This window comes from Notamacropus eugenii, chromosome 5, assembly GCF_028372415.1.
Source record: "Notamacropus eugenii isolate mMacEug1 chromosome 5, mMacEug1.pri_v2, whole genome shotgun sequence".
In the NCBI taxonomy this organism is placed as follows: domain Eukaryota; kingdom Metazoa; phylum Chordata; class Mammalia; order Diprotodontia; family Macropodidae; genus Notamacropus; species Notamacropus eugenii.
This window is the reverse complement of record NC_092876.1, coordinates 272,524,077-272,550,695: the sequence shown is the minus strand read 5'-3', so window position 1 is coordinate 272,550,695 and position 26,619 is coordinate 272,524,077. Positions and strand designations below refer to the sequence as shown.

Genomic DNA, 26,619 nt, shown 5'->3' with positions numbered 1-26,619 from the left:
CTGAGTCTGTCCTTACTAGCGATGTAATATGGAGTAGTTAGGTGGCCCAAGGGTTAGAGCATCAGCCCTGGAGTCAGGAGGACCTAAGCCTTAATGCAGCCTCAGACAGTTACTACCTGGGTGACTCTGGGCAAGTCACTTGACCCCAGCTGCCTCCAAACAAACCTGATCACTGCTGCCTTCAGATAGGATGAATGCTAAGGACCCATCAACTCATCAAGACTAGTGTCTCCCTTTGTCCCAGTCCCAGTTGCTCACCTGACGAGGATAGCCTGGCCTGCAGGATTTGCTATAAATGTTCTTCAGTGGCTCTAAGATTTCAGTTCCTCCCAGGTTACCTTGCAAAGCCTTTACTCTCTGCACAGCTTCCTCCATGGACTGCTGCGTGTACTCCACACTGTCTCTGAGACACATACACGAGAGTTCCTTGAGGGACATTTTCCAGCAGTGTCAGGAACTTAAGCCTCCTCCCCCTGTCATAAGCCCCAGTTCCAAAGGGAGGTCTTGTTCTACAAATTCTCTAGCTATGGTATTTTTAATATCTTCCTTTAAACTTCTTCTTTTACCCTCCATCCTCCTCTCCAGCTCTGTGACTCTAGCCAGAGACTCACGGAAAGAATGACTCAAAGGATGATCCAAATCCATAGATATTGAAAAAACAGCCAAGGGGCAAACTCTTCAACAGTAAGACCAAAGTGTCCTGCGTAAGAGGAAAGGTAGAGAAGATGTTAAAAGAAAAAGGAAGTCTGCTCTTTTCCATCCTTGAAATACTTGGTTTTCACCCTTCCATGATTCCAGTCCCAATGAGTTACCCTTAAAGTGTTCACATTCTAATTCAGCCCAACACAAGCAAATAGTCAGTAACTTACAAGATTAATTAAATCCTATAAGTTCCATTTTCACTCCTGGAAAAACGTTTAGGCAATAGGGATATAAAAGGGAAGAAAAGCTGGTACCTTGGCACTGTCTATGCGCAACTGGGCATCTTCTCTGCTATTCATTGGGGATGACATGCTCCCTGAGCAGTCCATGACGAAGATAAATTCACTAGTGCTGTCTCCTTGAGTCTCAGGGATGCTAGGGTAGAAACTCACCATAACAGCTGGATCTCCCATCAGGGAACCTACCCAGAGGTTAAAAAAATATTAAAGAAAATTTAAAAAACCAAAATATATACCACAGGCCACTAGGAAACAAAATAATGTGGGAAAGAAGCTAAGTGAGGTTAAAGGTTCAATTTTTACCACCCTGAGTTCTTGTTTTGGTTTTGTATTTTTGTCCTAGTTGCAAAAGGACTTAAGACAATTTACAAAATTGCCCATGAAAAACTGCATAGGACAAGGAGCCATCACACGCAGGGACTGTCTCTAAATCTCTTGACATTATATACTAAACAATGGGATTGGTCACACATCACAACAGAGAATTCAAAAAATCTCATCCAGTTGGAACCATGTACCTAATCTAGTCACCTTTAATTGAAGATGGATAAAATATAAGGTCCTTCCAACAAAAAGGACTGTGCAAGCACATGGCAGGAAAGCCACAGCTAGACAACAGCTTCTATAGAAAGAACGTGCATTAGGCAGTAGGACCTTTGCTATCTCTTCCAATTCTGGGATTCTGAGACTGTGACTATATACTACATTATGATTTTAAATTAGGTCAAAGTATCATAGTATAATATTCCACAGTCAAAACAATACCTTTGTTCTTTCTTTAAGCCTTAGAATTTTTACATTTGGAATAATAATTAAATCCTTCCTTGTTCTCTTGTAGTAAGTTAATGAATCACCCTCTTTGGATTCCTGAGACCACCACTGAGTATCATTGGTACAACCAACCCACAACTATATCAGCACCTCTCTGCCAAGCGTCACCATGCCTGGGAGGTAGATCCTCAGCATGATGAACAAGCTCCTAAGATTGGCTCACCTGGTTTGGCATCAGCCTGGGCCATCTCCACAGAGACACTGGGTGTGTTCACCTCCCTGTAGTAAACCAGAATCTCAACATCTCGATCAAACTGATGTCCTTCAGCCAAAGCAACCTGAATGAGGATGGGGTAGAGCACAGCAATGCTAAGAAAACAAGGAAAATTCCAGGAGCTTCTTCTGCATTCCCAGATGAGAACAAGGGGCTGGACAGTTAACTCCCCGATGGTCAGTGATACTCTGGGATGCAGTTGTTATGAAAGGAGAAAAGTCTAGGTCTAGAAGGAGGTGGAGAGGGTACAATATCACCATGCTAAATGTGAGTTCAGGACATTGGATAGTAACTGGAAACAAAAAGGGGGCTTTGAGGTACGGAAGTGGGCAGGAGTGCCAAGGAAAAAGTGCTCCCTACCCTATTAGTTACCTGGGCAACAGTTTTGTCATCTTCCAAATACTGCAGGGGACTCAGAGCACAGTTGGACTCCACCTTCTCAATGCCATTTGAAGAGCAGACATTGGCACTGACACTAAATGTGTAGGGCAGCTCCTTGCCAGGAACCCGAGGAATTTGAGAGGTGATGTTGTTTGCCTCAGCTGACTCTGAAATGAGCCACACAGTGAGGATCCCAGGAGGACTTAAATTTCCTTTTCTCACCTAGGCCATAGGATCTAGGCAGAATCAGATGTCCTCATTGTTTGTCCATCCACAATCTGCCATCCCCTTGTTACTGGAGGAAGTCAGACTCCTCACCTTGCAGGAGATACCGGGGATTCAAGACGGCTGGCAAGACAAAGCGAACAGCCCCATCTGCCTCCAGGGACAGTTCCTGAACATAGCTCAGAGTGACAGAAGCCTTCTGGCCAGGGGGCAAATTTCCTACACTGCAGCTGAAGATGTCACCAGAGCTGCTATCCTGCTCCAGAAGGAAGGCTTGTTGGCCTTGGGAGATGGCATTTTCATAATTCTCCTGGGCCTGAGGGGCAAGAAGAACAGCAGGAATGAGGTTGTCTTAGGAACAAGGAGAAGAGGAAAAGAAGTCTTGGGGGAGAGAGGCAGAGGGAGGAGATAAGTAAAGGGCTTAGGGGAGGCAGTCTGAAAGAAAAAGATAGCAAGGTGGGAAGAAGCAACAGCCACTCAGGCTGACTTCTCTCCAAATGGTATCAGTTAAGAAACAGAGATTTAGGATCAGAAAGCCCCTGGAGGACCATCTAGGTCAATCCCCTCATTTATCAGAAGAGAATACTATGAGCAAAACAGCTGCTCAAGTGACGACAAAAGCAATTCAGTGTTTCCAGCTGAGACTACAATAAAACATACTGACTGAACACAAAGAATGCAATGGAAGAGACCTGGGGTGCCATCCCTACTACCTGCTGCTTCTCTTGTATTTCTGCCACTATACTCTTCCCATCCACCAGAGCCTGGAAGCTATAAACAGCAGAGTCTTCATCCATGGGGAACACAAAGAATGCTTCCACAGGATCTGCTTCCTCATTCTTGTAGTCCAGGGTTGCAGACACATCTGCCACAAACTCACGGATAGACACAGCCACTGAGATGCTCTTAAGGGGCACTGGAGGAAGGAAATGCACATCAGCCCTCAATTCTCAGCACCAAAGACTCCACAGAAGGGCTATAGAGTTCTCTCTCCTTTTTCTTTTCCTTGCTGGTACTCATGGTAGACTTACCTGGCTGCTTGGAGTGGGTGAGAAGACCACAAGGGTATTCCATGGTGAAACTCTATTTAAAATAAGAACAAAGAAAAGTGAACTCTTAAGTAATCCATAGATGTTGTTCCAACACCATTCTTGACTCAGCTTTTTATTGAATCAGAATTCTCTGCAAGAAACAATCCACCAGTTGGAAGGTAGGCAAAGGTGGCAGGAAACAGGGAAAGAAGAGGTCAGACAGAACAGACATGTCTCCATTCAATCTGTGAGGCTAAGAGTGAAGTTCCCCTAGGCTCACTCACTGACTCACTCACTTAGGTGCAGTGAACCTTACCCACTGATAGAATTGCAATAGCTGAACACGTAGGAGATGCAGAAAGGCTAGAGGAGAAGTGGTGGCTTCAGTCTCAGAACAGGTAAAGTAAGGGGACAGAGGAGGACTGATGCCCAAAGTGGCCAGTCCCTACTTTTATTCAGGGAGGAACTATATAGTCAACAAAAGGGCTTGTTTCTGTTGCAGGGGCTGTAGTTGTTTCCAAGGAGAGTGTGTTATTGATGAACTCCCCCTCTGAGTCTTACCAAGCTGTGACCCAAATCCTAAAGGAAGACAGATTCTTCTTCTTTTTTGGTCATCCCTAGATTTCCTTAGCAGTCTTAGCTCAATCCATGTTTCAGCACTCTACTATGTTTTTCTGACATGACAAAGGCATGCTTTTGCATTCATTCTTCATTACCTGATCTTGCTTTCACCTCCTTTACAAATATTTTTTAAAAATTCTAAGCTGTTTGTAAATTTCTCCAAGTGGTCATTGGGGATTTTCTTTAGGCTATTTCCCTTTATCTTCCTGACAGGATTCATTAAATAATTTGATTTTTGAGAACAGTCTTGGGAGGTCATCAACAATGGTTGGTTGAATATATGACAAAGCATTTATTAAGCATTTACTATGCACAAATCATTGTGATGCAAGTTTAAAAAGATGGTTCCTCCTTTTAGGGACCTCACAATCTAAAAGGAATCTTCAATAGATTTAAGAGGTTTGCTACTGCGTTGGAAAACCTGTAGAAATCTGGGCTATGAAATTCAACTTTTTCTGTCTCTGCACCCCTTGGACTCTCCTTTCAAAATCTAGACTCTGGGTCAAACTGCCTGGCTCTCCACTTCTCTATCACAAATTCTAAGTTAGAGTGATTATTTCCCCATTGAAGTTTCTATACCCTCTCCCCACAATCTTTTGTTCCTTCTTGGTGAGCAGCAGGTTCAAAATGGACTTCCCATGTTTGTCTTTCTATTTTTTGACAGATTAAATTATCTTTAAAGAAAGTCAAAAAAGGTACTAGCTGTTCTGGTTGGGGAAGGCAAAGGAGAAGGAAAGGGTTCTAGTAGATGTTTAGAGAACTGAAATATCTGAGTCTCATTTGTGATGTGTCTCAGTGTACTCACTGATGTCCTCTTTCAGTGTTCTGTAATATACTTTGATGACAGTATTTACCATACCTTTTTCTACTATCACTGGGTCTTTATCCAACTCTTCTGTCCACTTTGCTTTCTACCTCCAGCTTCGATTTTCTCATCAGAGTAACTTCTGACAGAAACTTGTTAATATAATGACAGAAAATTATTAATATCAAATGTAACCTGCCACTCCCTTAATGATCCTAGTAATGTCAGAATTTCAAGAATGGTTTTACATTCCTGCTCTTAAGATATTTACTCATGTTTAGGTTGGGCTAAACTGCACCCCAACTCCCCACCCAGAGATTTTATCTGGGATAGAAACTTAGCCTAAACTAGAGTTCAGCTTCTAATATCCTTGACCCTGCCAGTGGGATTCATGGCATGAAGGGTAAAACAGCCAGAATGAAAAGGGTTTCCTTGCCAAGGGCCACTGGAGACTCTTAACAAGGCCTTCCAACCTCATACTACCTTCTTCCCCCTCATCTCAAAGGATTAGAAATGTGGAAGTGCCCCTGAGATTAATATCTGTTTTCTATGAGTTACCTCACTAGGCAGATGTACTGGACACAGATAATAGCCTGTTTGCTGAAAGAAGCTAATCAGGAGCCTGCAGTGAGTCAAAGCCTTGCTCCCTCCCAGACTCCTTTACTGGTGTTCACTGGCTAACCTTGCTGAGCTAAAATCCCTCCCCCAAAACTGGCCCAAACCAGCCTTGTGGTCAACTTTTCCTTCAAAGCATCCTGCTTCTATGTCTACCTTTTTGGGGTAAACTATTCTTTATCTCAGCCCTTCCATGAACCTCTTTTTTGTGCTTTTCAAGCATAAATCTGCCTCTTCTAGGCTATCAGCTCCTTTGTACCAGGAACCATTGCCCTACTATCTGATTTTCCTCCTAAGAAAAAGTTTCTGCTTTCAACCCAGCTTGGTCTCCTCTGTATTCTGAGGGGTGGGCTTCACCCTGCTGACAGAACCTTTCCCAGTGAGTTGGTTGCTGGGTCACTTCCCAGAGTGGCTCGTTTCCTACCTTGGAATTTAACCTGGTTTCTCAATGAAAAATGCTTTATTCCTCAACTCAGAGCTTTGATTTATCTCAGGACTTGACAATTCTAAATAAGCAATCCCATTGGGTATAATGAGGGTTGTCATGTTTAGTGAAGTCTCCCAGCTTCTCTGCGACGAGCCAGGTCAATCCCTGACCTGTATCACTCCACAGGGAAGACTTCCCACTGGCATCCTAATATCTTATGGAAAGAAATAATGTTGCCCTTGCTTACTTAAAAAAAAATTCTAAAAAGATAGCTAAGAAACAACTCTGAACATTCAGTGAACACAATAAGGTCAAAACAGTCCCAAGAAGTCACTGCTAACCTTGGCTGAACTTTCCTAGGAAACCAAGAAAGTGAAAATTGATGGAAAGGGTTCCTACCCTTCTGAAAACCTGTGGCACAATTCTTTGGTTCTTCATGCACAGCCCTAACTTCTATTTTTAAAATATTTTAATATTTAATATGCTTTTTCCTTAGGATTTAATAATATTTTGAAAAATAGCTTCTAGTTATTGTCATGTTTTCTTTTCCCACAGACTATGAGCTCTTAGGGAGCAGAAGCTGTTTTTGCTTTTCCTTGTAACCTCAGCATTTGCATAGGCCTAGCATGGTTTTTTTGTGTTGGTCTTCAGATTCATTCCTATCTGATTGTTCCTGACTCCATTTGGGGTTTTCTTAAGAAAGATACTGAAGTGTTTTGACATTTCCTTTTCCAACTCCTTTTACAGAGGAGAAACTGAAAGGCAGACAGGGTTAAGTGAGTTGCCCAGGATCACACAGCTAGTAAGTGTCTGAGAATGAGTTTGAACTCACTAAGGAGTCTTCCTGACTCCAGGCTTCACATTCTATCCACTGTGCCACCTAGATGTCTTGGCACATAATAAGCGTTTAATAAATGTTTGCTAATTATCACCTTAAAGTAGTGAACATAGGTTCACCCTGAGAACTCAGTGTGAAGTCCACATTTACTACACATGAGCCTTCCAAGTCAACTCTAAACAACTAGCCCCAAGTTTCTGCAAGAATGTGATCAAGAACAATCAGGCAAAATCCCAGCTAAAGTTGGGTGGGGCCTGCAAAAAGCAGTCAGAACAGGCTGCTGCCCTGAGGGAAGTTCTTGATAATACAAACTGCAGTGTTAACAGATCTGACTGGAACAAAAACTCTGTCCCTGCAACAGTTCTAAGCAAAGAGTAGGAAGGCAATGAGGGGAAAAAGATTGTACAAAATGAGTGAACCACAGGAGGTCTGGGCAACAAGGTTTAAATTCTCGTAATGGCAGAATGTCAGAGAGAGAAGTTTCCATGAGAAGTACTCCCTTCTCATTTAAAAGAGGAAACTGAGGTACAGACATGGGAAGTGATTTGTCCAAGGTTCAGAAACAGAATTCAAAGTTAGGTCTTCTGAATCTTGGTTCCAAGTCCGGAGTCCTTTCCAATGCACAAGCCTTCCTCCCAAGTTTAGGTGGAAAGCAGGGCATTTAATAGGGGACTAGGGGGAGAAAGTGGGTTTTCAAAGATAGTCAACATCCGACTAGTGAAGTTCCCAAACCGAAGCCCAGATTTAGAGACTTTCTTCTTTTCTCTTGGTGCCACACCCTCCCTACTTGACATAAGAAATCCCTGAGGGCCTGGATCTGCCGGTGCCCAGTAGGGCAGACGCCACTTCTTTATGGGAGACCCACAGCCATGGAGGCAGGAGGAAACCCAGTGAAGAGGGGACCTCGCATTCAGGAGCAGGACCCGCCACATACTATTTACATGTGTCCCGCAGGGCAGCCCCCAGGAAGACCGGACTTCAAAGTGGCAAGAAACTCTGAGCAGGAGGGGATGTCCCACCGCTGCATAGGCGTGGAGGGCATGGGATACGGAAGGCAGCGAGCCATCAGGAAGACAAGGAAATAAGCTGCCCCGTGCCCGGACCGCCTGGAGGGACAGAGACATCTGAGCCCCAGAGTCTGACCCAGAACAGCCGCCCTTGCTGGGAGGGTTCGGGTGCGGCTGGGGATGAGGCTGGGGGTGCTATGAGGGTGAAAGAGGGAGGGGATGGGGCTGGGAGGGCTGGAGGGAAACCGCACACCATTAGCTAAGGTACTATAACCTGGCAGAAAAGGGGGTAAGACCCAAGCTTCTGGGGAGGGCGCGCCCATACCTACCTGCTCAGTACTGGCAACTTGCTGGTTTCCCCGAAAAGTGAAAGAAGCATCTGTTTAGGTTTCCGAGAAAGCCCCGCCTTCCCCTAGGCACTGACTACAAACTAAGTCCTAGGAATTCAAGGGATTGTCTGCAAGTTCATGATTCCACATTCAAACGTTCACCATATGGCTCTTAAGGCTTCACCAAAAGCTCTTCAGTCAGGGATTCTCAAAGTTTGGTCCGCGTACCCCTGGGGTTCTCTAAATTCTTTGCAGAGGGTCCCCAGGGTTGCTATTTCATGATACTATGACGCTATTTGCCTATTAAAATATTCCCTTGTCCAAACTATGTGAAGCCAGGTTTTCTTCATAAACTTCAACCAAAAAATGATCATTGATTGAATGAAGAAGCTAATATGAGAATCCAGATGTCTTCTGTTAAGCCAGATGTTAGACTCTGTGTGTGAAGTGAAACAATGACACTTTCTCACTTTTTGTTCTGAAATTAGTTATTTCCATAAAATTATGTAATTTGATAAATTAAGTGAGCTTACTAATCACTATTTTTTATGAATTAATATATTTTTCAAACATTAAGTCCAAACTAAAATCCCACCTTCTACAGGATGCCTTGGCAAACCCCACATCAAAGGGCACTACTTGTCCTTGTGAGAAAGGAGCCCCCAATTGTGAGAAATATGTTCACCTTAAACAAAGAACAGTGTTTTCAGCTATGTCGTCAAATGCTTTCAATGAGGATGAATAAGGCATCAAGGTCAACTACCACACAGATAGTAAGTTCTTCGATTTGAAAAGCCTACAAGCCAACACCCAAGGGGGAGTGCTGGTACATGATTTTCTGTTTGCAGATGATTGTGCCCTCAATGCAGCCACTGAAGCTGAAATGCAACACAGTATGGATCAATTCTCTGCTGCTTGTGCTAATTTTGACTTAACAACTAACACCAAGAAAACACAAGTGCTCCATCAGTCACCACCACACCATCCTTACATGGAACCATCGGTTACAACAAATGGAGAAGTTCTGAATGCTGTGGGTCTGTTCACTTACCTTTGTAGTGTACTTTCCAGGGAGATACACATTGATAATGAGGTTGACACACACATTGCCAGACCTAGGTCAGTGTTTCAGAGGCTCTGAAGAAAAGTATAGGAGAGAAGAGGTATTGACTCCCAAACTGAAGGTCTACAGAGCTGTGGTGTTGACCTCATTTTTCTATGCCTTATGAAACATGGACAGTCTACCAGCACCATGCCAGGAAACTGAATGGCTTCCATTTGAACTGTCTTAGGAAGATTCTGAAGATTTCCTGGCAGGATAAAGTACCAGACATGAGGTCCTTACTTGAACTGAACTGCCAAGTATTCAAACTATGCTTTAGAGAGTGCCACTCAGATAGGTGGGCCACATTGTTCAAATGCAACATGTATACTTGCCAGCAGGCCTTTACGGTAACAGAATAGAAGGCTGGGCTGGGTCAGAGTTAACAGAGAATTGAAAGCTGGGCTGAGTCTGAGAGCAAAAAAGAAACTTGAAGGCTGGGCTGGGTCAGAGGTAACAGAGAATTGAATCTTGGGCTGAGTCAGGGCCACAAGGAAAGGACATTTGAAAGGATTATTGAGTATAGAGGGGAGGATGTGTGGGAAGGTTCAGGAGCTGGGTTGCTTCTTTGGAGTCCAGGTCCCATATTTCTTCTTAACTATGTGCCAGACGTTAGGCCAGGTGCTGGATCACAGGGTTAACGTGTAGCAACAATTTCACATTTAGGATCAGGATCAGGACCCTTAGGACCCCTCCTTTCCATAGATGTTTGTCTTGATTGCTATTTACTGTACTATTGTTTTCTCATTTCTAAGTGCACTGCATAATTGAAATCTAATTAATCCTTCAACTCAATGGGCTCCCTACATCTGGGGTTATAAGGTTAGATAAAGAGAGCAGGGCTAGATTACAAAACGGCTTTGAGGCCAGACTGCATACAGCTTGCTTTTTATATGTTGTTTTTGCATGTTGTTGCCCCTATTAGATTAGGAGCCCAGAGGGAGACAAAGACCATTTAAGCCTTCAGCAGTATGGAAGACATTGCAGCTCCTCCTGCTTGGTAGGAATTTACTGCTGTAGATGAGGGAACAAACCTCAACATTATTGTCACTCTATCTCTGAATGATGATGAGAAAAAAGGAATACTTGGAGTCCCTGGCTAAGGCTCAGGCCTTGTCCCATGGAACCTAAGTGAGTTTGAAGACTGAGTTGAAGGAATACATCCACCCTTGAAGAGAAATATTATTTTTCAGCCTGATGAATCATCCTTTTTGGCCAAGTAAGTGCCATGGACTTTCCTTTATCTTTTTGGTCCTCACTTCTTAGACTCATAGGGAAGAAGAAATTGATGACCTAGGAGAAGAGTATACCTTGGAGATCACCCCAAGGTCATTACTGAAATACCAAAGACAAGAGAGGAACATAGTAGGGACTGTGAGCTGCTGGTAGCTCATCCTCTTGAATCCAAGGCTTTCAATATCTTCATCCTGCTGGCCAAACTTCTTAAAGTTTGAATAGACTACAAGTCTATTTGCTTTCTCAAATCAGTCCTTATTTTCCCATTTCCACTGCAAACACCTTTTCTTCTTACAAGAAATGATCTCCTTAAAAATTTCCCAGCCTCCAGTTCCTCCCACACAACCCTACCCCATTCTACACAGATTAATCGTTCTGAAGTAGTTTGTTGTCCTGGTTGTTGTTTAGTCCAGTCTGACTCTTCTCAACCCTATTTGGGGTTTTATTGGAAGTAATGGAGTGGTTGGTCATTTGCTTCTTCAGCTCATTTTACAGATGAGAAACTAAGGCAAATGGAATTTAGAGACTCCCCCAGGGTCACACAGCTATTAAGTGTCTGAGGCTGGATTTAAGCTCTAGAAGATCCATCTTCCTAATTCTAAACCCAGTGCTCAATCCACTCACCCACCTAGTTGCCCTTCCTGAAATATAGTTCTGATCAAATGAGTTTCAAAATATTTTGCTTTCTCTGAATGTTGCAAAAACACAGTTTAGCCTAAAGGCCCTTTTGTAGCCTCGCCCTGCTCTTTATCTAACCTTATCTACCATTTCCCTTCACAAAGCCTACATTCCAACCAAAAGTAATGACTCCCCATTCCCTAAACATAGTCAAGAAGATAATGCTAAGAGAGATCTTATACCTTTCATCATCCAAATGAAGAAACTCCCAGGACTTGTTTTCACAATTTTTTCCACCTCAAAGTACTTTCTTACCTCTAGGGAAATTCTATGCATCCTTCAAGTCTCAGATCAGAAACCATCTCCTCCCAGAAGCCTTCTTTGCTTCCTGGTACTAGAAGTTACTTTGTAGGAGTTCCTATAAAACTTTCTTTCTTTAAAAGGATTACAAATCCAGAGTTGTAAGTGATCTCAGTTCTTTTGTTAAGGCACTTTCATTTTACACATGGGAAAATTGAGACCCAGAAGGTTCAAAGAGTTGCCCAAGGTAAAATATTAGTAAGTATTAGTGAGTGAGATAAGTACATTGTGAAGACTTTTCAAAATAAAAATATGGAGAATATAGTTTCTAAATAAAATTTCTTTTCTATAAGGCCTCTCTCCTTCAATACCTGAGTTTCAGGAAGTCAAGGCTTGTGAGAAGTCAGTTGGCCCCCCTCCACCAGCTCCCAGCTTTCTTTGTGAAAGTGCTGTGGATTGTAGTCGAAACTTGGAAGTTGCTCAAATCTCCCCTTTGTCTGTTATACTGTTGCCACGTCAACACTCCCAGCTCCCCCTGCTCTCCCTCCCCTCCTTGCTAAAGCCACATCAGCAGTTAAGTTAGGTATTAAATGAGGTAATTGTGTTGGGATAGGGTAAGATTTCCCAGACTTTGTGTAGTTTTTCATGCTTAGATTGTAAGCCTGCCTCCCAGCCAATGGAGAGGTGGGATAGTGGGGAAGTGGAATTCTCTGTGTTAGGGTATAAAATTGTGCTTCAATTTCTGTAAGTTGCCTCCTTCCATCAGATTGCCCCATCCTGGTAGAGGGACGCCCCTTTCTCGCAAGAATTGTAATAAATCATTTTCTGTTCTTATCAAGAAGCCTCTTCGTTTATTTAAAATTTTGAGTAAGGGTCTTTTATCCCATAGATTAGGAATAGGATTTGAACCAAGATCCTCTGGCTCCAGACACAGAGTTCTTGCTGCTATCTCATACCTTTATCTCACTCTGTTTTGTATGGTGGTTTTCTATGCATATATTCTGTGTCCCCCATTGGATGATAAGCACCTTTCTGTCAGGTATGATGCCTTTTGTTTAATTTTTTAAAAAATCTCTGTCAACAATAATTGTTCATTACAAAAAGTAATTAATAAACTTTTATTAAGTGACTACTGTGTGTCAGGCACTGAGCTATGTGCTAGACATACAAAAAGAGGCAAAAAGAGACTATCTGCCCTCAAGGATTTTAACACTCTAATGGGGGAGATAACATGCAAATATTTACATATATAGATATATGTAGCAAGCTGTATGTAGGATGAATGGGAAATAATTAACAGAAGGAAAATACTGGAATAAAGTGAAGATGAGGAAGTCTTCCAGTAAAAAGAAGGATTGTAATTGAGACTTGAAGAATGCTAGGGAGGTCCATAGGTGGAACAGAGGAGGGAGAGCATTTCAGACATGGAGGACAGCCAGAGAAAATGCCCAGGGGTGAGAGATGAGCGCTTCTTGTTCCTTTAATAGCTAGGAGAACAATACCACTGAATAGAAGAATCCATGTTCAGGATAAAGTGTGAGAAGACTAGAAAGGTAGGAAGATGCTGGTTTATGAAGAGTTTGAATGCCGAATATAGCATTTTGTATTTGATGCTAGAGGCTATGAGATGTAAAAAGAAAATGTGGAAAAGTAAGAGAGGTACTAGGTACCTCTCTTATTTATATATAGGTATATTATATATATATACACACATATGCATACATACACATATACATAAACACATATATATATACATATACATATACATACCCATATATATGTATATGTATACCATCAAGCATTATGGAGTTTGCTCTAAGAAGGACAAACAAAATTCCAATGCACATGCACGTTTATGTCTCTGAAAGCAGGCAGATCGTGCATGGAGAGATATGCATGGCAGTTCATTGTGAATATGAGCACAAGGAGAATAGACAAAGGGTACCTTATATTGTCAGAGCAATTCCCCCTTCCTTCCTGACTCAGGATACCTGTGTCAGCCAAACTCAGTCTCCATATGTGTGAACTATAATACAAGAAAGGAAGTTTCTTAATAGGATAGTTTGGAAATACATGACACAAGAGAAGTATCAAAGTGTCAGTTGAAATTGTATTTCCAAGATGCCTGTATTTCTTCTATCATTAACATGACATAATATAACATAAAATAACATAACATGTGTCCTTAAAATACCAAGGTAAGAAAAATGCCATTATGCAAGACAGTGTGCTGTTCAAGGAGCCTTGTCCTCAGCAGTGATAAATAGAAGAATACTCCTGGTCAGCTTCGTCTGTCCTTGTAGTTGCTGGCACAGGAATGGGCATCTTGAGTTTTCTTAGAGAGCAATAAGTGCAAGGAACTGGAATAGGAAGTAGATAATCTATCGGGGATCAGTCCTTTCTACGGTCTCGTATGGGGCAGGAACCACCCCAAAATTTTTCTGCTCCCATCTGGGGTCCCTAGGGCCTTCAGTTCTGTATGTTGTCTAAAGATGTCTCAAGGTGGGCCACTATCTTGGTTGTGGTCCAACTGGGACCTTATTTATTTATTATTTTATTTATTTATGATGAGGTTCAGACTCTGGGAGCCTCCTTGAGCTCCCCTTGAATCTCCTCACAGAATCTAGCCTTTCTTACTCAAATCTAATCTTCCCATTTGTTCCGCAGTGTCAGGAAGCCCATGGGCTTTTCATTATCATTTCAGGTCTCTGTTGCACTCCCCACCCTTGATCCCATCAAAACCCCATTCCCATACTGCCCCTATCAAGATCTCTGGATTGCCCCACCTGCTTCCCATCCAAACCCTCCATTGTCTGATATCTCCTGATAGCCTCCAGCTGTTTCCAGTGTTTGACCCTCCTTGGACTTCTCCTCAAGACCCTTCCTAAACCCCCCCTCCCATCACCCTGGACTACCAGACCAACCCCCCAGATCCCTCCTATACTCTTCTCTGTATTTAAGTCCCACCTTGCCTCCATGAAGGCGCTCAGATGCAATCCAGCTCAGACTGTCTAGCTGGGATTGTGTCTGGCCTGCTTGTGAATACAAGAGTTACAAATGCTTAGGCTCCTTAAGAGGCAACCCAATTAGGCGAATCCTTAATAAACTTTGTTTTCTTTGGCTTTAAGAAGGCTTGAGTCGAATTCATTCGAGCACGACACGGAATGTCGGTATTTTGGGGTTCCCCTCACCATTAACCTCATCATTTATACTGGAATTTATTGAGTAAGGAATGTGACATGGTCCAACCTGAGCTTTAAGAAAATCCCTGTAGTGACTGAATGCAGGAAGGAGCAGAATGGGGAGAGAATTCCGGTAGGCACACTCACTACCAGGCTATTACAGTAGTCTAGGTATAAGGTGATGAGGACCTCCATCAGAGTGGTCACAGTATCAGAGAATAGAAGGCATATTTTTGAGATGTTGCAAAGGTAAAATTGATAAGCCTTGGCCACAGCTTCTATGTGGAGAGTGAAAGAGAATGAGGATTTGAAGGAAGACTCACAGGATTGGAACCTGAGAGGATAGGGGGTTTGTGTTGGCCTCTATAGTAATAGGGAAGGTAAGGGACAGGGGAGAGGAAGGATGATGAGTTTGGATTTACTCATGTATTTAAGATGCGTATGAAACATATAGTTCAAGATGTCTGGAAGGCAAATTGGAGATGTGAGAGTGGAGGTAAGCAAAGAAGTCTGAAGAAAGGCTAGCTGGATTTGAGTATCATCACCACAGAGATAGCAATTAAATGGATGGCAGCTGATGAGATCACCATGAGAAGGAATATAGAGGCAGAGGAAAAAAGACTATACTTAAACCCTCCTAGGCTACAGAGAATCTTTTATCTAACAAGTTGACTCTGCTTAGGTAAGAAAGACCCTTAGATGAGGAAGTTCTATTTAAAGCATATCTACAAAGTCTGCCTTTATTAAAGCTGCTGCTGCTGCTGCTGCATTTCAAGAGTTGAGAATTTAGTCTTTTGTATTGCTCTCTATGGAGTCTCAAAACTCAAAACCATTTTAAAAAATCTTCCTATGACGAGGTAACAAGTCTATACCTATTTCTGTGTGATCTCAGACCCCAGCTGTAAGTCCCTCTTCTAAGTCTGCTTTTTCTAATAAGTGCCTAAGACTTGTACCTTCCGGATCATTTAATTCCTGTTGAATCAACATCTTTGATGATTTTATCTCCTGAAATATCCCTGCTTCTTTAAATTTCTTGCTTGAATAACTTTCAGGTGAGGATATCACTCTCAAAGACTGACTTTGCTGACCTACATCCAGTGTTGCTGTCCAACATTCAGCATAGTTTGTTCCCACCTGTCTTAGACTTTCTCAGTGTACCCCGAACTTTGATCTCATACAAAGTGCCAATTATCAGGCACAGAGTAGATAGATAATAAGTACTTATTCCTTCTCTCACCCATAATAACCCCCACTATTCAAGTCCTCGTTAACTATGGATCCCTTCAATCTTCATATGAACTGTCCATGATTGGACTCAAATGGATTTTTCATTCCTGTGACACTTGAGGTCATTCTTCTTTACCTACAGAGCTAATAATGAAGTTGTGAACTATTTTGATGCCCCCATCACCTAAATGGATGGTCTAAAACCTGGATTGACCGGTCAGGAGAAAGACATTGTCGGCCTACTCTGAGGTCAAATTAACCTACCATAATGCTTTACTTGCTCTGGAATAACTGGACATGCTTGGCTTTGCTCTCTGGATTAACCTAATTTGCCCCTTCCTGTGTCAGTAACTATAAGGCCAGATGAAGCTGACCAGGAGCATACTTCTGTTTATAACTACCAAGGATAAGGTACCTTGAGGTAGACAACTTCTTAAATAATGGAACTTTTTTTATGTTTTCTTACGTTATGTCATGTTAATGATAGAGGAAACACAGACATTCTGAATTTATAATTTCAATTGACACATTGACACTTATCTTATTGTATTTACAGTCTATCCTATTAAGAAATTCTTTTCTCATATTATGGTTAACATATATGTAGTGCCAATATGATACCTACAGTAGCCACTATTGATATTCAAGTGTGTTTCCGGGGTAAATTCGCAAAACATAAACCCTCTTCCTCAGAGATGAAACCAAGACATTTATTCAAATACCAGAAATCCAAATCATCATAGTGACAAAGAAATCTATATAGATTATCAATAGAGGGAGCACAACCATCTCTTCCCTCTGTCAGGCCTCCCCACAAACAAGCTCCCTTAGGCAAAATCATTCACTCTCCTACTCATGCTAGCTACTCTGCTCTGCCTGCTCTCTCTCAGCTCTGCCTCACTCTCTCTTTCTGCACTGCCCTTCCTGCTCCACCCATACAACAAACTCCTCCCACCATCAGTTCCATGTGATTCAAGCTGTGGGTTAAGCCAAAGCTCAAAGCAGGTCACATGGGCCTATTATGGAGTAGGAAAGATCATCAAATTCCCTTACCATTACAACATATGAGGCTAAAATTTTGGTTGACACAGGCATCCCAAGTTGGAATTGCTCTAAGTGTAGAAAGGGTCTCCTTCAGCTTGTTTACCTCTGAATTCAGAATTATTTTCTGATCCCATATAATGCATGATTCTCTGGCTAAATGAGAATAAATAAGTGCATTATAACCCATGTATAGCTTGATTCTGTTTGTTCCTTGGCCAAACCTTTGGTAAGGTGAACCCCTTTCTATTTGCCCATGAACAAGGCTCTCATAATGCAGAGACCAATTTCATTTGTTCTTTGGACATCAAACTAAACCTTTGGTAAATGATTGACATGGTCTTTAGTCCTTTTCTCTGTCCTTAGCCCATTTTTCTTCTCCCTTATAAACATTCCTTTAGCAATCTCATTCATTCCCAATCCTTCAACTGTTAAACTTCTCAAATATCTCCAAGATGTACAGTGCTCCTTTCAGGCACTGTTGTGTATTATAGATGTTTGTGTTATTGTCTTATCTCCCTACCAAACTGTAAATGCCTTCAGAAGACTTATCTAAATGTTTTATCTAGTACCTAGCATATTAGATGTTTGATAAATGCTTCTCAATTGAATGATTAACTATATGTCCAGCAGTTCCTGAGGCTGAGGCTACTAAATGAATTTTTATTGTTTCATATTGTTTCTGTTCAGAGAGCTTTAAGAGGCATGCCTTGGATTTGCCCATCTGCCAACCATAGGTCTCCCTATTACAGTTGACAGAAAATTATTGTCGCCACATCACTTGTAAGTATTCATTTGTCCATTTTTTTCCTCTTACATATTTTGACACTTGTCCAAAATTTTTCCAAGTTATATTTCCCTTTGTATTCAATGGGGAGGAAGGGGATAAAGAAAAAGCACCCTAGACTTGTCAGCAAAGGCCCTGACTTTGTTCCAGCTCTGCCTCTAATCAGCTGAGTGAACTCAGCAAAGTGATGTCAACTCTCTGAGCCTTAAAACAAAGAGAGTAATACACACAATTTGTCTCTAAATATCCTTATGAGAAAAGTGTTCTGTAAACTCTAACATGCCACATAAATGTGCGCTGATGAAACAGCTGAGGGTGGTCTTTCTTAATGGAAGAGGACAGGTTTGCTTTCCTAGTCTATTGATATCTTTCGACAGAATCATAAATTATGGGTTTAAGCTGTTTTCTTTAACCAAAACCACAGATTATTGACCTCACATGTATACGTGTCCTGCTCATCCAACTCCCCCTCTGTCTATGACGTCTTTACTCACACTTTGGGATTTGGTGTCTTCTTCCAGGACTGACTTTCCTGTGAAGATGAAGAACCACAGAGAGCTGAGTTTACCTTGCTGGGAATGTTGGGTCTGGAGACTGAGCTCTTTGTCATCTTCTTCATCTACCTCTTTACCCTGATAGGGAACTCATTCCTTCTGGTGGCCATCTTAGCCTTCTCATGCCTTCACATCCTCATCTATTTATTCTTGGCACTTTTTTATGTTTTTGACATATTTTCCCCTTTGGTGACCTTTCCAAAAATGCTATGGTATCTCTCAGGGCAAAGCCAAGCTATCTCTGATAGGGGTTGTACCCCCAAGCTTTTCTTCTGCCATTTCTCAGGGCATAGTGAGGTCTGTAAGACTTCAGAGTTCAGTGTAAGAAAAACAAACAGGAATTCCCCAATTGATAAATGGTCAAAGGATATGAACAGGCAATTTTCAGAGGAAGAAATTAAAGCTATCTATAATCATATGAAAAAATGCTCTAAATCACTATTGATTAGAGAGATGCAAATCAAAACAACTCTGAGGTACCACATCACACCTATAAGATTGGCAAACATGACAGAACAAGAAAATGATAAATGCTGGAGAGGATGTGGGAGAGTTGGAACACTAATTCATTGTTGGTGGAGCTGCAAGCACATCCAACCATTCTGGAGAGCAATTTGGAACTATGCCCAAAGGGCTACAAAAATGTGCATACCCTTTGACTAGGACTGTATCCCCAAGAGATCATAAAAATGGGAAAGGGTCCCACATGTACAAAAATATTTATAGCAGCACTCTATGTAGTTGCCAAAAACTGGAAGTCAAGGGGATGTCCATCAATTGGGGAATGGCTGAATAAATTATGGTATATGAATGTAATGGAGTACTATTGCGCCATAAGAAATGATGAACAAGAAGACTTCAGAGAGGCCTGGAAGGACTTATATGACCTGAGGCTGAGTGAAAGGAGCAGAATCAGGAGAACTTTGTGCACAGCAACGACCACAGTGTGTGTGAGTTTTTTCTGGTAGACTTGGAATTTTGTAATAACGCAAAAACTTCTTATAAAAAAAAAAAATCCCAAAGGTGCTTCTCAAGGCAAAATGCCTTCCACACTCAGAGAAAGAAATATGGAAGTCACTCACAAAATGTAGCAGATCATGTTTGTGTATGTGTATGTGTTTGTGTATCATGTTCTGATTTGTTATACGATTTCTTTCATTTATTTTAGTCTGACAACATAGCATGACTATAGTGAAAATATACTCAATAGGAAAGTATATGTAGAATCTATACAGAATTGTATGCAGTCGTGGGGAGGGAGGGGGGTAGTGGGGGTTAAGTGGGGGGGGATAAAATCTCAATTGTATGGCAGTGATTGTTAAACATTAAAAAATAAAAAATAAAAAAAAAGAAAAAAAAGAAAAACAAACAGGATTATGTTGAACCCATGTTTATTTCTCTCAAAACTGGCAGTATGCATGAGTCTATTTGTGGAAGCTGCAGTTTGGAACTGAGCACATCTTGGCCTTAGGATGCACCATTTACATATTCTTTCTTTACCCCAACATCGTTTTACCTTTGGACTGAGGAAATACCTCTTTTATCACACCGTTCCCTGAATTCGGGCTATCTAGACAGTAACATGTCACTACCCAAGCCTGAGCAGAACACAATGGCCTTCCCTACTGACATTAAATTACTTAGTCTTATGAAAGTTATTAGGGTAAAGATAATTTTGATATCCCTCTTGATTTAATCAGTATTTACTCAGCTCATTGTGATTTAATGGGTATGAACAATTGTTTGTGAATTAAGCAGAATGGGATGAAGTTTGAATTAGTTATGTTAAAGCTATTAAGATGACTTGTGATTAAACACATATTGATTATATTAATTGCACTTGATTTATAAGATCTTTCTATGCTGTATTAACTGGGTCTGTTCTAAAAATATGTGTTAAAGACTTGTACTTGCAATATCTCCTCACCACTAGAAATCTCTACTGCCTCTTGTAAGTGGCCTTTGGTTTAAACCACAGCTAGTTTGGTCCCCTAAGATATCACTGGAACAATTGCTAACATTTGATGGCCTGTGGAAAGCTCCTTCTGAGACAGTCTGTAGCTGATGACCTGTAAAAGGGCTGCTGACAAAAGTGGTTGTGGTTGACTTGAACATTGACCTTAGCAAGTTAAGAGAAATTCCCTCTACAAACATACACAATTCTGAAGATTAACCTGTTATTAGAAGTCTCCACACTTCTGAGGGAACCTCCCAAGGACTCCATAAGGATCTATAAAATCCCTCAGTCCCTGAGCATCAAGGTCTATGGCCTAGAGGAAGGTCATAGATCTAATTTCTTAAGACCTCCTGGTCTCCATAAAAAAATGATAAGAAAATGAGAAAGATTAGAACAGATGAAGGCATGATTGTATATCTCCCACTAAACATGCTGAGAATGTTCTACCAATACCAGATAACAAGGCAGATTTTTAAGGATCTTAGATCATTCCATTGCTTTCTCTTCCACCAAAGCTATGAATTACAGGGTTATCAAGACATTCTTGGGAAGTCCTGCCACAGGCATCCCCATCCCAAGGGAACTGGAGCTAGAGTCTGAATGATGGAATCCTACTTATAGGTTGGGAGAGTGGGACGCATATGGAGAAAAAGAGCAGGAGGGATGGAGTTTGCCCACTGGGAAAAGCAGGCAATCAGGACAGCAGCTTAGGGGTGTAAGGACCAAATACTGTGACTAGGCAGAAGAAAATACCAGATAAAACAAATAGTACTAATAAGGAAGTCATTTTATCCTGGGGAGTAGATTATTTGCAGCAAATAATAGGATTTCTGAAAGGCTTACACACCTATGACAAAGCAAGTGAGGATATAAGATTGCAACCTGCAGAGAAGGCCTTTTCCTTCATCTCAGAGAGAGGGAGATGCTTGTTTCTATCCCAGATCTCTCTATCACTATTGTTGCTGAGCAGAGAACAGGGCATAAAAGCCAAGGGCCCACAGCTCATAGTCACAGAATTCTACCTCCATGAGCACAGGTTCGTCTCTAAGAGCTGCCATAGATGAAGTTGGGAGCTCATCAGTGCTTGTAGAAGTAGAGGATGTAAAGCCCACACAGAGTTCGGCTAACCCTAATGCCTGTCTTCCACCTCTAGCTGCCTTTGTGTTGGGTTCTGACCTGCTTCCCAGCTTTGTCTAGGTAATGTACAAGATAAAGTGTTATAAGAATTTTTTGAAGTCATCTAATACAAATAATTCTCATTTTATCATACAGTAACATGTTATGGTACATGCATGTCCTTCCTCCATCTAAATTTTCACTCTCTCCTCAAATCCCTACCTGCACATAGACAAAAAGACATTTCAAACTAGGCACCTCCCTTCCTCTACTTACTCATTTATAAAACAGGGGAAACCATTCTTTCTTTAATGTGCCTTGAGAGTGTAAAGGGGGTAAAGAGAAAAGCTAGAGTAACATCTGCCTTCCCCAGCCCTGAACTTTGATTTTTGATGCAGGGTTTGATGCAGTGACAGATGTTCTGGTAACTCACAAAGAATGATATAGTTTAAAAGTGTGTGGAACTGAAAGAGTTCTTTCTTGATTCATTCTCCTTTCTTCCCTCCTCCTATAAAATTATTTTTATTTATTTTGCATATATTTTCAAATTTGCTAATTTGTTTACTTGCTGCTTTCCATAACAGAATGCAAACTGCTTGTGAGAAGTCTTACCATTTTTGTCATCATAGTGTTAGATCCTCCCATATGCACAACACATAGTAGGGCCCTTAAAAAATATTTGAGTTGAATCAAGAGGAATCTGATGGACCAATCCTTGTGGGGAATGAGCATAATCAGAAAGGAATGCACATGAACAGGTTTTAGCAGGACAGAGGGTAAAGAACAGCAGCCAAAGATAAACACTTCGGTTTCTGTTCTCAAAGGCCAAAGACCACAGGATCCACAGATGATTTCAGGAGAGCATTGGCAGCTTTGATGCATTCACCTAGGAAAAAGTCTGGAAACACAAGAAGATGGATAATACAACAAATACCAGGAAAAGCAGAGAAGTAAATTCACTTCACCAGTCTGTATCCTAGTTCCTTTCATCCCTCCTTCCTTTGTTCATTCTTTCTCCTCTTCGTGTTCTATGTGTATGATTTCAGTACCATAAGATTCTCTGTGACCCCACTTAGGGTTTTCATGGCAAAAATACTGGAATGATTTGCCATTTTCTTTTCCAGATCACTTTACAGATGAGGAACTTAAGCAAAGAGAGTTAAGAGACTTGCTGAGGATCACACAGATAGTAAGTGTCTGAGTTCAGATTGGAATTCAGATCCTCCTGATTCCAGCATCAGCATTCTATCCACTGTACTAGAAGTACCTATCCACTAGAAGTACCTAGCTACTTCTACTCCCATTCTGCCCTCTCCAACCATTTCTAGCTACAGCAAACATGCACTAAGCATTTATTATATTTAACTGAAGGCACTACTGTATTCCCACAAAAAGTCATGCTCTTTCTCTTTTCTCATCATTTAAATTCTGCTTTCACTTTTCCTGACCCCACAAGTACTTCTGGGGTACAATATTCTTGAAACCAGAAGAGTGAATAGCTGTTAGATCAGCCTCAGGTTCATCCTGGGGGCATCCATGGGACTAAAGCAGGAGGGATGCTCGTAGCCTGGCAGAAGGAATGTAAAGACAGCCAAGACTATTCAGTCAAGATTCTTGATATTCCACCACCCTTTCCCATTGTCATTTCCAATCTTATTGTCATATCTTCTCTATCTCCCTCACTACCTGTGAGTCCTTTCTCTAGGTTGAAAGACCAAAAAAGTGGAACACAAAGGAATCAAGCCATCAGTTCTTTCATCTCCCACTGTAGTCAGGTTAATGAGGCAGTATCCTGAGGGAACAGTAAGTCTCCTGATTTACAAGGAGAAAGGTTCTCAAGGTAGAATCCTTACCAGATCGAGCCCTGATCCATGCCACAGCCTTCCTTTCCAGGAGTTCCCATTCTTCTCTCTGGTCCCAACTGCAGCTGTGCATCTGTAAGGGCAGCCAAGATAGTGGCCCACCTTGGGACATCTTTACTCTAGAGAATATACAGAACAAAGGCCCCAGGGTCTGGGGACACCAGAAAGGGGCAGACAAATCTTTGGATTGTTCCTGTCCCATCCAAGGCCATAGAAAGAACTGATCCCAGATAGATTACCTACTTCTCCTTCCAGTTCTCTGCCCTTATTGCTCTCCTCAGTGAACAATTGTATACTGAGTACACCGGGCCTGCCTGGGGCCACCGCCTAGAAGCTTACCTCTCCTGTAAGCCACCCGCTATACCGGTCTTCTAGTGGTTCCGGCCCCCTCCTGTGGGGGAGGGGAATGACCAAACGGTACACCGGAGGCTGCTTACTGCACTTTATTGCTTACCCCAGTCCTCCCGACTTTCCCGTGTTCCCCCTTATACACCCTGCCGTAGCTCCTCCCATGTTCCGCCCTGGAGGCAGAGCTCAGCTCCGTAAGGGGCGTTCCCAGCACCCAAAGGCGGGTTCTCACCCCCAGGCGTCTCCGGGGTCACCAGGGGGCCACGGTCCAGAGCTTGGCCCTCTACAACTGATCATGAGGAACTATCTACCTTTAAGGCCTACAAAGTATTTCCATCAACCTCTCTCAGTCACAGACCACATCTAATGGGCAATGGCTCCCATCACTCTGTCTAAAGGCACATCATACTCCCTTGCTCCCTTTCTCTTGCTTTAACCCCTAATACTCACCCTAAGCCCTGCTCTGTCTGGAATCTTACCTGATCAGGCAATGCAGCCAATGCACTCTGAACACTCATACCCAGGACTGAGGCCACAGATTCATCCAGTTCCCAGGAACCATCTGCCTTTTGGAGGGAAATCAGGTGCAGAAGTGGAGAATCTGGAGGGGATTTGTCTGGGAGAATAAACAGCAAACTTCAGCATCACTCACATCCCTATGGCAGCTGAGGGAAAATGTAAAGTCCTATTAGAGACAAATCAGGATAAATCAACAAGGCAAAATGGAGGGGGCTCCTTACAATAACCTTACTTTGAGAGCCCTGAGGTTTCATATCAAAGGGGCCTCAGACAGCAACCACCACCTGCAACAATTCCCTTAAGGCCTTGCTGAGCCCCAGAGCAATCCATCAGGTAGGTGAGACCCCAGTACAAGTCTGGAGTCACAGACCAACAAGAGAAGAAGGTGCCTGCCCCCAGTGCAGGCCACCAGTTATGCCCCACCCTTACTGCTGATCAAGAGTGATGCCCCCCCCCCCCAAAGAACCAACCAGCAGCAAGACACTGCCAGCAGTACAAGCCAATAGTGAGCCACCAGCACCACCCCAAACATGGTGCAAATCTGCTGATAGGCCTTGAAGCCCAGACAAAGTCAGCAGAAAGGCCCCAGAGCCCCACTACAAGGGGTATGGGACAATATAATAGTAGAGCTCAACACTCACATAAAAGTAGAAAGTCAGAAAATAGGTAGAAAAATGACCAAAAAAATAAAACTTGACTATATAAAGTTATTATGGTATCAGGGAACATCAGATAAGAACAACAATATAAAAATGTTTATAGGTAAAGCCTGAAAGAAAAATGTAAATTGGTCCAAAGCCCAAAATTGAACTCATGAAAAAGATTAAAATTTATTTGTATTCATTTTTCCCTTAATGATATTTTTAAGATAGCATTTTCACCAATTATATGTCAAGACATTTTTACAAAATTAAAATGGATTTTTCAAAGCAAATTAGAAAAGAAGAAGGAAAATGGGGAAAAGAAATGAGTCCTGCAAGAGAATCATCAAAACCAGAGTTAACACCTTGTTAAAAGAAACACCAAAAGTGGGAAAAGTGACACAAAAATTTACCAAAGAAAAAACTCCTTAAAAAAAATATTGGCCCAATGGAAAAAAAAAAAGATAATATCTCCCTAAGAAAAATAATTCCATATAAATGTGAAATGTACCTGAGGAAACTGATGACTTCATGAGACATCAAGATATGATAAAACAAAAGAATAAAAACATAAAAAATGTGAACTTTCTCATTGGAAAAAAAAAAAAAAATTGATCTGGAAATCCAGGTGAGATAATTTAAGAATTATAGGATTGCCAGATAAAGGCAATTTCAAAAAAAGTGCCTGGACATCATATTTTCAGAAATTATCCAGGAAAACTGCCCTGATATGTTAGAACCAGTGGATAAAAGAGAAATGGCAAGAATCCACTGATCACCACCTGACAGAGATTCCCAAATACAATATCATGGAATATCATGGCCAAATTCCAGAACTCCCTGGTCAAGGAGAAAATACTGTAAGCAGACAAAAAGAAACAATTCAAATATTCTGGAAGCTGTAAAAGCAATCACTCTGACACATCCATAATGGCTTGCTATTACAGGTTCTGAAATCTGTTTTTCTAAAAGGAAACCAACTTTTGAGGGATCAACAATCATTTTAATAGAACACATATATCATTCACTTAGTTCAGTGAAAAAAGTCAGCACCCTGAACTTCAGAGAAAATGGAAAGAAATAATAATCAACAGACAGGGCTTCCAACTGTCTATCTGCAAGCAATACATACATCACAGATCAATAGACTGTATTGATAATGCATTTTTTTTGTTTCAGTATAATCAAGTGCCTCTGATTGAATAATGTGAGTACAGAAGATCTTCCTTACCCATTAATGGGCCTGGGAAGATTTGTAGGAAAGTCCACACCTTTTGTTAATTTTCTAATAAGGTACTGGTTCTCAAGGGTTGTGATGCCCTTGGGTGAGGTTTTGCTTTGGGGTTTACTAACTGAAAGTGTTTTGTTTGGCTAGAGGAGACTTTGGGAAGCTGCTAAGGAGACCCTGGCTTTGAAAACCCAGATGCTGGTGCTTCCATCTCTGGTAACTTTGTATATGTGGTCAGGCAGTTGCATCTGTCTGTTGATTTGGGAGGTATATATTGCTTACTATCAGACAGTTTGGAAGCTCTGTGTGTTGGCCTGTGATAGCAGCCCTCTCCCTCCCTCCCTGCCTCCCCTTCCATGCATCTTGGGGTGCTTGAGGGTACAGAGACAGATCCAACTGTCTGACCATATGTACATAGCTACCAGAGAGAGAAGCACCTACACTTGGTTTTTCAAAGTGAGGGGGTTAGGGGTGGGGGTGGGGGGATGTTCCTTAGTGGCTGCCCACAGTCTAGTCTGGCCAAACAAACACTTCCAATGACTAAGCCCCAAAGTAAAGCCTCAATTCAGAGTATTTATACACTTTTCAGAGCCAGAAGGCATCATAACCCTTGAGGCTCAGGGCCTCATTAGACAA

General features: G+C 41.8%; 1 protein-coding gene and 1 pseudogene across 7 annotated transcripts in view; both read right to left on the bottom strand.

Annotated features, from left to right (window-relative positions):
* LOC140506079 (von Willebrand factor A domain-containing protein 5A-like) overlaps nucleotides 1–9,341 on the bottom strand; it is a 63,902-nt gene extending 54,561 nt beyond the window's left edge. For 4 of the 7 annotated variants that reach the window (XM_072612847.1, XM_072612840.1, XM_072612849.1 and 1 more), the window contains exons 1-8: nucleotides 3,624–3,675; nucleotides 3,306–3,508; nucleotides 2,686–2,908; nucleotides 2,359–2,534; nucleotides 1,936–2,050; nucleotides 957–1,123; nucleotides 612–700; nucleotides 259–403 (exon numbers count right to left, since the gene is read on the bottom strand). In XM_072612847.1, the coding sequence (XP_072468948.1) occupies nucleotides 259–403; nucleotides 612–700; nucleotides 957–1,123; nucleotides 1,936–2,050; nucleotides 2,359–2,534; nucleotides 2,686–2,908; nucleotides 3,306–3,508; nucleotides 3,624–3,666 (1,161 nt within the window). In that variant the 5' untranslated portion in view covers nucleotides 3,667–3,675. Of the gene's footprint in view, nucleotides 1–258; nucleotides 404–611; nucleotides 701–956; nucleotides 1,124–1,935; nucleotides 2,051–2,358; nucleotides 2,535–2,685; nucleotides 2,909–3,305; nucleotides 3,509–3,623; nucleotides 3,676–5,103; nucleotides 5,202–8,265; nucleotides 8,365–9,316 lie in introns of those variants that run through there. The other 3 variants (XM_072612843.1, XM_072612844.1, XM_072612842.1) reach the window with 3 other exon arrangements.
* A 10,345-nt stretch (nucleotides 9,342–19,686) lies between these two features.
* Nucleotides 19,687–26,619, bottom strand: part of LOC140507862 (von Willebrand factor A domain-containing protein 5A-like) — a 30,710-nt pseudogene continuing 23,777 nt past the window's right edge.